A 12,557-nucleotide genomic window follows, 5' to 3' on the forward strand; every position below is an offset into this window, starting at 1 on the left:
CAGACCAGCAATTAGCTTAAGTATAGTTACTATGTGATTTAATGGAGTGTTTTTCGCTTTTGCATAATTTCACAACTTGTGATGTATGGCTAGTTTGATATTGCTGTGCTTTTTAAAAAAATGCATATGCTGTGAGAATAAACAGCTGTAAAACAAAGTTGTTAAGTGTTTGGTAAACATTATTTTTTTTTTTTTTGTAAAAGTAAAAAGTAGTGTTTGAGTGTTTGGTAAACTTTTATATAAATTGTTTTGAATATGTTAAATGATTAAAAAAGAAATAGTATTTAATGTGATACAATAATTATCAAAGACAATAATATAGGGACAAATATTGTAATTTTGTAAAACGTATGAGGGTCTACTTGCTATTTGAAAAGTTTGTTAAATGAACATGTGACGGTAGACCCTGCTTCTACTTTTTTATTTCCATCGACAGTAGTTTTTTATTTTTTATTTTATTTTTTAAAACACTTTTATTTTTTTAACCAAACACATTTAATGTTCCAAATTTTTTCATAAGCTTTTTTTTATTTTTTATTTTTATTTTTAAAGCACCACAATCCCAAACCAACCCATATAATATTTTCATTTCAATTTCCAAGGCTTCTACATATTATTTTTGGGAGATTCCAAGTTGGGCATTGATTGCAATCAAGGCCGGACTGCATTTCCTTAGCAAATATATGGTGTTATTGGAGTATCTCTAGGAGAGATAACATTTGCGTAGCATAGTGAGTTGCAGGGGTGGGAAATTTTGCCATAAACCGATTTACCAATCGAACCATACCGATCGGTTCATAATTGTATGGTATAGTTTTGGTATTTTTTTCATAATCAGTTGGCATTATACCGAACCAACATTTAATGGTATGGCTTTGGTATTGGATTTTGTACACCAGTGGTATGCCATACCTACTGTCACATCCCGGCCGAGCCCCCACCACATCCTGGGCTCGACTCCACCATAGCACGATATTGTCCGCTTTGAGCCCCGACCACACCAGCACAGTTTTGTTTCTGGGAACTCATACGAGAACTTCCTAGTGGGTCACCCATCCTGGGATTGCTCACGTGTGAACTCACTTAACTTCGGAGTTCTTATAGAACCCGAAGCCATTGAGCTCCCAAAGGGTCTCGTTCTAGGTGAGGATGAGAATATACATATAAAGATCACTTCCCTGGGCGATGTGGGATCTTACAATCCAACCCCTTTAGGGGTTCGAAGTCCTCATCGGCACACCACAGCTAGGGTTAGGCTCTAATAACAAATTGTCACATCTCGGCCCGGGCCCCCACCATATCCCGGGCTTGACTCCACCGTAGCACGATATTGTCCGCTTTGGGCCCTAACCACGCCCTCACGATTTTGTTTGTGGGGACTCACACGAGAACTTCCCAGTGGGTCACCCATCATGGGATTGCTCTCGCGTACTACTTGCTTAACTTCGGAGTTCCCATGGAACTTGAAGCCAGTGAGCTCCCAAAAAGCCTCATGCTAGGTAGAAATGAGAATATACATATAAGGCTTACAAGATCCACTCTCCAAGAGAAAGTGGAGTCGAGCCAGTGATGTGGTGGGGGCTCGGGTCGGGATGTGACAATTTGGTATCAGAGCCAATCCCTGGCTGAAAGTGTGCTGACGAGGATGTCGGACCCCTAAGAGGGGTAGATTGTAAGATCCCATATCGGCCAGGGGAGTGATCCTTATATGTATATTCACATCCCCATCTAGAACGAGGCCTTTTGGGAGCTCACTGGTTTCAGGTTCCATATGAACTCCGAAGTTAAGCGAGTTCGCACGAGAGCAATCCCAGAATGAGTGACCCACTGGGAAGTTCTTGTGTGAGTTCCCAGAAACAAAATCGTGAGGGTGTGGTCGGGGCCCAAAGCGGACAATATCGTGCTACAGTTGAGTCGAGCTCGGGATGTGGTGGGGGCTCGGGCAGGGATGTGACAATTTGCTATCAGAGCCTAACCCTGGCAGTGGTGTGCCGACGAGGACGTTGGGCCCTTAAGCGGGGTGGATTGTAAGATTCCACATTGCCCAGGGGAGTGATCCTTATATGTATATTCCCATCCCCACCTAGAACGAGACCTTTTGGGAGCTCACTGGCTTCAGGTTGTGTTGGAACTCCGAAGTTAAGCGAGTAGTGCGCGAGAGCAATCCCAGGATGGGTGACCCATTGGGAAGTTGCTCGTGAGTTCCTAGAAACAAAACCATGAGGGCGTGGTCAGGGCCCAAAGCGGACAATATCGTGCTACGGTGGAGTCGAGCCCGGGATGTGATGGGGGCCCAGGCTGGGATGTGACAATTTATTCCACCAACCTTATGATTTTAGTGGTTAAATGTTGGTTATAAATCAATGTGTGAAGAATCAAGAAATCAAAGTAGGGAAACGTAAGTAATGATAGTTAATTAAACTAGTGTCTAGTTAGGCTCTGATATCAAATTGTCACATCTCGCCCTGAGCCCCCACCACATCTCCGGCTCGACTCCACCGTAGCACGATATTGTCCGCTTTGGACCCCGACCACACCCTCACAGTTTTGTTTCTGGGAACTCACACAGAACTTCCCAATGGGTCACCTATCCTGGGATTGCTCTCGTGCGAACTTGCTTAACTTCGGAGTTCCTACGGAACCCGAAGCTAGTGAGCTCCCAAAAGACCTCGTTCTAGTTACGGATGAGAATATACATATAAGGATCACTCCTATGGGCAATGTGGGATCTTACAATCCACCCCCTTAGGGGCCCGACGTCCTCGTCGGCACACCACGGCTAGGGTTAGGCTCTAATACTAAATTGTCACATCTTGGGCTTGACTCCACTGTAGCACGATATTGTCCACTTTGGGCCCCGACCACACTCTCACGGTTTTGTTTCTGGGAACTCACACGAGAACTTCCCAGTGGGTTACCCATCCTGGGATTGCTCTCGTGCGAACTCACTTAACTTCGGAGTTTATACGGAACCCGAAGCCAGTGAGCTCCCAAAAGGCCTCGTTCTAGATGGGGATGAGAATATACATATAAGGATCACTCCCCTGTGCGATGTGGGATCTTACACCTACCAATATATATATATATATTATTTTTTTTCTATTTAGATATTTTAGGTATTTTTAACATGCTTGACATGTGAAGAACTAGAAAAATATAAGTATTGCTATATTTTTTTCTAATTCTAATTATAGTACTTCAATACAATGTTTATTGATATTTTTAATTTATAATTCAATATTACTTCTTATTCTAATCATACTTTTTTTTGTGTAACATTTGAATTGAAATAGTTGATGGTTCTACATCTCAAGCAGGAACATCAATTCGAAGTGCTTCGCAAAATTGATTCATGGAATAATTCACAAGGTATTTGTTTTGGGATTATAAAAACAAGTTATTTGTTTGGGGATTATAATAAGGGGGTCTTATAGCCAGAACCATACTTTAGAGTTTTGAGTTTTTTGTTTATGCATTAGTTGCTACAATTGAATTTAGACAATTATATTAGTTAGACTTTTGAGTTTGTTAACTTATAACTATTTGGATGATGTTTGTTGACATTGTTGTTGGCTTATTAAGTTTTGATTTGATTTCCATTTAATTTGTTAAGTCATGATTATGTTGGCTTATCATCAATTGAAAAAGTGCAACATCAACTTCTTTTTCTCTTTTATGGTTTGTTGTTTATTGGTCGGTGCATGGTCTTGAGTTGTTGTTTTTGTAGCTTTTTTGCAAACCATCGGTTGTGCCACTTACCAACTGAACCAGCCAATAATTTTGGTTGAATCGATTTTTGGCAACCGCAAGAAGACCGTTAGCTAGCGGGAACTGATTTTCGATAATTTTGTATATGTGGCTGGCAGGTGACACAAGAAATTTGGCACGGTTTGCCAACTGAACCCAGCCCTAGTAAGTTGTGATATGCCACATAAGAAAAACATTCTTTTAACGGAAGTAACAACTTAATTAACAAATATAAGAATTAGAAATTAACCTGGTATATTTATACGGTCAGTTGTTACTTCTCTAAGTTAGCAAATTTAGCCTCGCCATATATTTTATTCAAAAATATTGATTGAAAGATATTAAATTGGGTAAAGCTAAGGGAATAGGATCCTCGGAACCGTGACTGTGATCGTGATTCTTTTCTTAGGGATCTTGGGGATTCCGTGATCGTGACAATTTATCGTACATTGTGCGATCAATTTTTGTTAGGTACTATTTATATTTAATTTAAAATTTAAAATTTAAAATTTTGAAATGATTTCTAACTACACAATATACAATGAACGGTTACGATCACATGATCTTTAAGATTCACAAGAAAATGATCATCGCGGGATCCTTTTCCAAAGCTAAGACCCTTAATAGCGAAGAACTCAATCCAATGGACCAGAAGCCTTCACTGGATACCGACGTTGAATCGTCGCCATTCCCTCCAAAAGCGCAAAAATAAAACCAGTTTGTCGTGGACTACTAATCCGCTTAATCTTCTTCCAACGACTAAAAATTCGCTGCAACGGCCAACCACTTTGTGCCAAATTGACTACGCCCTGTAACCAATATCATAACCGAATGCCAGCTAATCCTCCACAATACGCCACGTGTAAGAAACACTGAGGAAGTCCATTCCGTCAAGATGATCCAAAAACCACCAGATCCCAACCGCGTGTATATATAGAATAGAACCCAATTGTTCTCCAATAGTGGGGCCGCATTTGATCTATCGACCACGTGACTTTGACCTCCATCACCGTCCGATTCGATCCGGTCTAACCGCTTTTATTTATTTATTTATTTTTTTAATTTTATTTTCTCTCTCTCCCCCAACCCAGCCCTCATTTTTCCCTCTCTTTCTCTCTGCAACCAAACCCTAAAGCAAAAACAGAACGAAATATGAAATCCACAGCCATTGGATGATGCGAGGGAGCGCCGGTTGCCGCCGTCGAAGCCCAGAGAACCAGTGCTGGGAGATTTATCCGGTGCGGGCGTGAGCATTGTAAAATCGCGTAAAAAAGCCAAATTAAAGAACCAGAACGATTTCAATGGCGGAAGAGGAGAAGAGAAATTGTTGAAGATTTTCCAAAAAGAGGAGAAAAAGGATTGATTTTTGTTGGTTTGGGCGCTTAGTATGTGTGATATAGTGGCCCGTACGGGTCGGCATCAGCAACGCTACGAGGCCGGTTGTCGCCTTGTTGCCGGGTACTTACATTTCTTCTCTGTATATTATTGCTTTATAAATACAAACATATATGGATGTCTTTATATGTGTGTGTATATATTCGTTTGTATATGTTTGATTTCGATTGATGTTGATGTTGTTTGTTTACGTGGTGTTCTAGTGGTGGAGGTGGACCAATGTGTCTCCAAAGTTGGAGGATTTTTCTTGTGATGTGGTTTTTTGTGGTTTGTTTTTTGGATTTTGACTGGTTGATGGCAACCATTTGGATCTTTAAGAAGGGTGAGATCAATGGTTTCTTTTGTTTATTGATTGTGTGTGTATATATACATGTTTATTATATAAGGCAGGTAGAAAATGTGGGATTATTAGGACAAACAATGACCTTGTATTGACTTACCTGAGTTTCGTCTATAAGTTATCGATGAGAGATTTTGTTGGATCACATATGAAAGTGACAGATATGGCGTGGTTATACTTCCTCAAATTTGTAAGCTTTTGGGACTTTATTAAATATCTTGGTGATATTATTTGGGAATGTTTGCATTGATGCAATCATTGTTTGTGCCCACATTCCAACCTGAGGACCTGGCTTCTAGCCAACCATTTGGGCCGTTTTAATCATATCTTGACCAGAATTTGTTATCAGATGCTGCTATTTTTTACGCAAATTTAAATTCTGCATTGGTTTTTGGGTGATACCTGCAATTAGATGAACAACATGTTTTGGTTTTTCTGTGTTGAAAATGAGGAGCTTAATCAATTTTCGTGTGACTCAAGTCATGCATCATTTTGTGGTGGATTGGCAGATAGCATATGACTAGCATTATGTTTCATGTCTACACTTTGGGTTGGGAGAGTTGTCTAGGGTGGTGGCCCTCTGTATTATGCTGTGTTTAGGGCCAGTTTGACATGTTGCCGAATGAATTTTCCGTTTCTGGTCCTTGGTTGGATATATTTTGTAATCAGTGCTTTATATGCTTAATACCAGTTCGGCTACTGTTCACATTATTCCTGCTTCAGCCTTTTGTTATAATTAGGAAGAGTATGTTCATTGTTCTTTCAAATTTTGACAAGGTGGAAAAGGGGAAAAAATGAGGACACAGAGAACCATGTTGGATTCTTTAGGCTTCTCTCTTTCTAGAGGGAGTCTACTGTTGCTTTGATGAAACTCTGTGAGTGATAAATTACATAAAGTACTCGAGTTTTTATGGACAGGTTGTAAACGAACCCAATATGTTGCAGTTTTGTAGTCATCAATAAACTTCTATTAAACATGCCTTATTTTATCCTGATATGAAGTTTCACTGTACAAGTTTTTATCTTTCCTTTTTTATGGACAAGAATCACTATATAATTTCTTTTCCTAATACATCAAAACCGAATGACGTGTAGATTAAATATAGATAATATAAAGTGTGAGCTTGGTAGCATGGTTATTGGTTATACATTAAATTATTTGGCAGGGCTGAGTGACCATGCAGACATTTCTATATGCATAAGATTCTTGTTTTTCTATTTCTCATCTTTAAGTAGATTTGAAATTACTTACTGTACCATTTTATGTATGTGAACAAGTATTTTTTTTTTTCTCTCAAGAAGTAGCTAACTCAGATGACCTTGACAGGTGTATTCCATTTAGATACAAAAATTCTGATGAGACTGATGAGGCCAATTCTGAGAAGATCATTGAGGTGCTTATGATTAACTCACCTAGTGGACCAGGTCTTTTGTTTCCAAAGGTATGTATATTCTCTGCTGAAGTTTGAAAATGTCAACAACTTTGTGGTCTTTCTTCCTGAGAGATTACTATTTTATTTTTGTTCTGTCGCCTAACTAACGGGTTAACAGTAAAAATGAGTTAACGTTGTGAAAAATGTTAGTTTCAAAGTAACTTATGCTTGTGGGATTAGGGATCAAGATCAAATTAGGTTGATAGGATTTCTTTATTTGGGAAACATTTAGGTATAACCTTCAAACTAGTTTCTTTTCATTTGATAGCTATAGATAAATTTAGGTTCCATGTCATGACTCTGGGCTTTGAAAACCTAGAGCAGAAAATATTAGAAAGTAAAGCCCAAGTCCCGGCTGTACTGGAACTAGCCTGCTCTGTTTTGGAATGGAACGAGGTTTTATATGATTCATGAATTTAATTTTGCAGAAATTACAAAACTTCTGAGAAGAAGTCCTTAATAGATATGATGGTTAGTTCCTTTGATATTTGTTTAGTCCATAATTCAATCAATTATGAAGCCCATAGACATGTAGTCTCACTTATGTTTTGACATCTGCAAGGCTGGGAACAGAATTGTCGTTTTAACTGGCCCAAAATATGCAAATGTAGAAACGGATGCTTTTGTTATGATTATAGTGCCCCCTTAGCATTTGAACTATATTAACACTGTCGGACTTCTTCTTTTTCTCTCCTGCTTTAGTTTTGTTTCTCAGCATGATTTTCTTTCATGATGAGAAATAGAATAAACTGGTTCCTTATTTTTGATGAGTTAAATGTGGTGACTTCTTTGTTGACTTAGTAAAAAATTTATGTTCTACATACTTATAGGGTTATACATTACAATTTCTCAAGTGCTTTGGTTTCCTCTGTTTTTTCCTCCTTTTTTTTTTTTTTTTTTTTTTTTTTTTAATTTTTATGAGATGAGTTTTACACTAGTGGTGGGTAATTTAAATATGACTAAAACGAAACAAGGAACTACTTTGGGTTCCCTTTGGAAAGGAATTTCGTATGGAATGCCTATAATTAGAAGCAAAATATTTGATATGTTAATGGTTGGAACTCCAAAACAATGAGTGGCTATAGTCGTTTTCCAAGGAAAGACATTTCTCAAAGCATCACTTATTTCTCTTGTTGTAATGGGTAATTGGTGGAAGGGACAGGTTTAGAAAATGCTTTATTACACTCATCTAGACTAGACAGTAGGAGGTGGAAGTTGGAGTCAACTGCGACATTCTCTTGCCGATCCTATGTGTCATAATCAATATATTTCATTGTTTGTGCTGGCCGACACCTGGAGGGTGAAAAAACCATAAATGGTAGTGATCTGGAAAATGTGAATAAATTTAAACCTAAAAGTGCCTAATTATAAGAGTGCGCTAGTGAGCGGGAATGAACCCAATTCACATGTGATGTCAGAGTATAAGTAAAGTACAGTAAGGTAGGATGAGAATTATACCGTCGAAGGTAATCTCCAATACCCTGATTTGCCAAGAGTCCTTGTCGATACGTAAGCTTAGCTACTAAAACTTGGAGGGGCGAAAAACAAGGGTAGAAACATCTTTTACTACGGTGAACAGTAATTACGATTGCACAAGTGATTATGTGCTTTGGGTGCGGGTAGTAGAGAACTTATAATAAGTTTCTGTTTTATTTAAGAATATGTTATTCAAATGCAGGGAGGCTGGGAGAATGATGAAACTGTTGAGGAGGCTGCCGCAAGGGAAGCAGTGGAAGAAGCTGGAGTTCGAGGAGAGCTAATGGTGAAATACATTTTTTTAAGTTTTATTTGTTCTAATCTTTATTTCTTGAGCTTTTTCCATAGTATCACCTCTAACTTCTTTGAATATTTTCTCTTCATCTATTGAAGGCTAGAATTGCTTAGGTTGTTTCTGTGTTATTTGGATTTCTTGTGTTCAACATTGAAATGCTTTTGGGGATTGCAATTTTTTACTTTTGCTTTGTTGTGAGATGATGCACCATTTAAGGCTTTAATTGTTTTAGATTGTTTATCAGTTTGTGTTTTGATTGGATGTCTTGTGTTTCACATGACTTTGAGCAGTGGGTCTAATGTTTTCATTAGATCCGTTTTACGTATTTATTACTTTTCATTGTGGGCAGTATGATTTACCTTGACAGAACTGTAAGTTATGTGTGCACCAGGTGGGTTTAATAGTTGTAGAAAGCTAACTTAATTGACCTGGCCTCTCAGGGCATTGTAGTCCAGAGTAGTTATTTTCCCTATCCTATGTTACTGATAGACGAAGGAACTCGGGGTTTCTTAAGTTCCAGATGTCGATATCCAATTTAATCAATATGTTTTGTCTGTCATGGATAATAATAAAGATGTATATAATTTTGGTTGGCTTTGTATCTTAGCATCGTGTGTTTGTATGCCTGCTGCATATGTTTCGAGAATTCTTTGCCAAATCTTTTTATATGTTCTTTCTATTCACAGTACATGGATAAAGCAAACCAACTGTTTATCTATTTGGTTTGCAGGGTTTCCTGGGGTATTATTATTTTAAGAGCAAAACACACCAGGATGAGTTCAGTCCGGAAGGTGTGTGTAAAGCTGCTATGTTTGCCTTGTTTGTCAAGGAGGAGCTTGAGTCATGGCCCGAACAGAGCACCCGAAACAGAACATGGCTGACTGTCGCAGAGGCTATCGTGAGTTGCCGGCATGCATGGATGAGGGATGCCCTGGTGGAAGGCTTCTCAAAGTGGCATGCAGAAAAGATGACAGGTACGGGGTAGGGTGGGGAGGATGTAACATTGACATTGACTTGCTAGTTAGGTGTTCATCAAGTAACAACACTATTAACGATACTACTGTTGGAAGTTACGTAGTCCCTTCAAGTTTATTCTTGTTAACAGTTGATCTCTCTGACACTTTGATTCGGAGTGTATTGTCTTATCTTGTTTAGATTCTTCACTTAAGCATTAACATTTTCTGGTGCATATCCAAACGTCTACTTGCCTTTTTCTGCAATGGTACATTATTGTTAAGTTGGAAACAAATTTCCAAAGCTCTTCTTTGAAGATATTGTTACCTTTTGCACTTGAGTTCAATCCCTTCTCTTCTTGTAGGTTAGAGTAATTTAGAATACTGAATGAGAAAAATAATTTCATACCGCATCATCCTATGGAGGACATTGGTGAGGAAAAATTCATTGCCACCGCAGCGCCACCATCATATGCGGCAGTGATTGGCAATTACACTTGGATTCATGGCAGCAAATGCAAGAAACATCTCGTTGCTTTAAAATCTAGTCATCTCTTCTTGTTCTTCCAAGGTCACCAAAGCTTTCCAGAAACATATCATTCCCATCCTTGTAAGTTGATCATCCTCTTCCTCTCTACGAGACTTGCAAAGAATAGAGGAACCCTCTTCACCTTTGAATCTATTTGCCTTGTCGCTGAAAAATATCAACCCTTTCCCCATCTTTGCCACCACCTCATGCAACTCCAAATCATTTTTTTTTTCCATTGAGCACTATGGAATCCCCAACCAGATTCCCTCTAGCAATTTCCGGCAGAGGAGGACCATTCTTTTCAGCAAGTTCACCGTTTGAGCAGTACTGAAGGCATAGGTGGTGGTGGTGATGATGATGATCTACTTGTAGAATTGTGGGGGATTTTTTTGTTAGTAACATCATTACCATGTTGATTGATAAGCGCAATAGTAATTTTTTCATTGAGATTAGCCACCTTCGAGGCACTGAACATATTTGGTAGGAGTCACGCTTCTTGGGACAATAGGTAACTTTAGTCTTAGATAAAACCATGCTAAACTAGCAATATTAAACCTCCTCTCTTTGACATAGAGTTTGATCCAAAGAGTATAATGGAGGGACCATATAGATTCAGTGGCTCAAGTGATTGAAGTAGGGATCAATTTATCACTCCCAATATCGATCGGTACTAGCAAATGCAGTATAAAATACATGCTATGGTGTGTACTCAATAATGAGTGCGTGTGACATGTCCTTGTACGTAAACATTCTATTCACCTTTGCAATGTGGCAATTGGTATACACCTTTGCACGCATTAACGAGTGTAGTTCTTCAGAGAGGTCGATAAAGTACCACTTGGCCGTGAGAGGGAGCCGATTTGAGCAGAGAAGCCGTAGTCAATTGGAGGTGTTCATCCTCAACGGCGATCGATGTGGTTGGTTGAAGGCTTGAGCGAACTCGGTGTGAAGGGGAAGTCATCGTCTTCAATTTTGAGAATGGTGAGAGTGAGTGAGATAACATCTGGAGATCGTCACGCTTTTTGGAGTCTCTCCCTCCCCAGTTTCATTTTCCTCGCAATTGCAGGCTGTAATTGTTTTAGGGACCGGAAGAAAAATGGGACTTTTTTAGGGGGAAGCGAAGGGTGGAAGTGTATATCGGGGGTTTTGATAGTTTCCTAATCAATTAACGTGGGTTTTTGAATTTCTTAGACAAAACATCTAAGGTTTTTAGAGATTTGATCAAACTACTTTTCTTCAATTTTAATTAATTTACTGATTAAATCTAATATATAATAAATTACTAAAATCTTGCACAAGAATATATTGTTAATTTATGTGCATTAATTCAATATATTTCAAAAAAAAAAAAAAAACAATAAGATTTCTATAATAACAAAAACAAGTTGAGTTGTCGGTGCAAAAACGATGATGGGTTTTTTAACAAAAAGAAAAACCAAATGGTTATATTTTAAACGTACCAATGTACTCCAAATGATATATATATATATATATATATATATATATATATATATATATTCATTTATTGATGTCCTATGTATTAAAAATAGCGTACTGATAATTTGGTACATTATTGGTATGTTATGTAATCTAAATTTGTGTACAAATTAGTACTTTGATATGTTATTTGTTATTTGTTTAGATACGTACCAAGCTACTGGTATGTTTATATTGTCATAATTTTGGTATGTGAAAAGTTAATGGCATGTTATGTGTAACCCTAAAACTTATTGGTACGTTTCAAGACAATATGGGTACATTTCGACATGTGTACATTTCAATTTAGTAAGCACACATTTTAGTTAGGTATGAATCCATTTTAATTTAGCATAGGAACGTTTCAACTTGAGAATAAATTATGTTGGTACATGTCAATGTTTATTTTTAAAGAACGATGGTACAAACAATTTTTGAAAACTAAGTTACAAATAATTTAGATATGTTGAAATTTCTTAAATAATTTAGATATATAATAGAATCCTTAAATTGAGGAAGAGATGAGATTCCTTAAAAATAGCAATTACTTGATTAATATTACTGAGTGTATTTTTGACATAAAATTGTATTTAAATTGAATCTAAAAAAAACTTAAGTTAAGAATATATATAGAACTTAAAAATAGGGTTTAATCAAAAGTGAAAGCACTTTAATCTAAAATAGGAAAGTAACAAATGTTTAATTAAAAAAAGTCTAATTTTTTTTTAAAATAATTTTAAAATGAGTTCATTTTTAAGATTTGATTAAAGAGCTATGATCAATTGCCACAACATCATTTTTCTATTTTTTAAATTGCATGTTATTAGTTTAAAAGCATCTTCACCGTGCAACTAATTGCCTACGGTTTAGAAAATTTAATTTGCCCAATCCCTTGAATTCCATCTCAATTAAT

At 37.5% G+C, this 12,557-nt stretch overlaps 1 protein-coding gene across 1 annotated transcript; it reads left to right on the forward strand.

Annotated features, from left to right (window-relative positions):
* The first annotated feature begins 4,839 nt into the window (after positions 1 to 4,839).
* Positions 4,840 to 9,875, forward strand: LOC137749030 (nudix hydrolase 16, mitochondrial). Its single transcript, XM_068489213.2, has 4 exons — positions 4,840 to 5,205; positions 6,810 to 6,924; positions 8,594 to 8,677; positions 9,417 to 9,875. The coding sequence occupies exons 1-4, from the start codon at positions 5,135 to 5,137 to the stop codon at positions 9,669 to 9,671; spliced, it is 525 nt and encodes a 174-aa protein (XP_068345314.1). The 5' UTR covers positions 4,840 to 5,134; the 3' UTR covers positions 9,672 to 9,875.
* The last annotated feature ends 2,682 nt before the right edge of the window (positions 9,876 to 12,557 follow it).

This window comes from Pyrus communis, chromosome 2, assembly GCF_041283825.1.
Source record: "Pyrus communis isolate YQ-2024b chromosome 2, ASM4128382v1, whole genome shotgun sequence".
NCBI lineage: Eukaryota > Viridiplantae > Streptophyta > Magnoliopsida > Rosales > Rosaceae > Pyrus > Pyrus communis.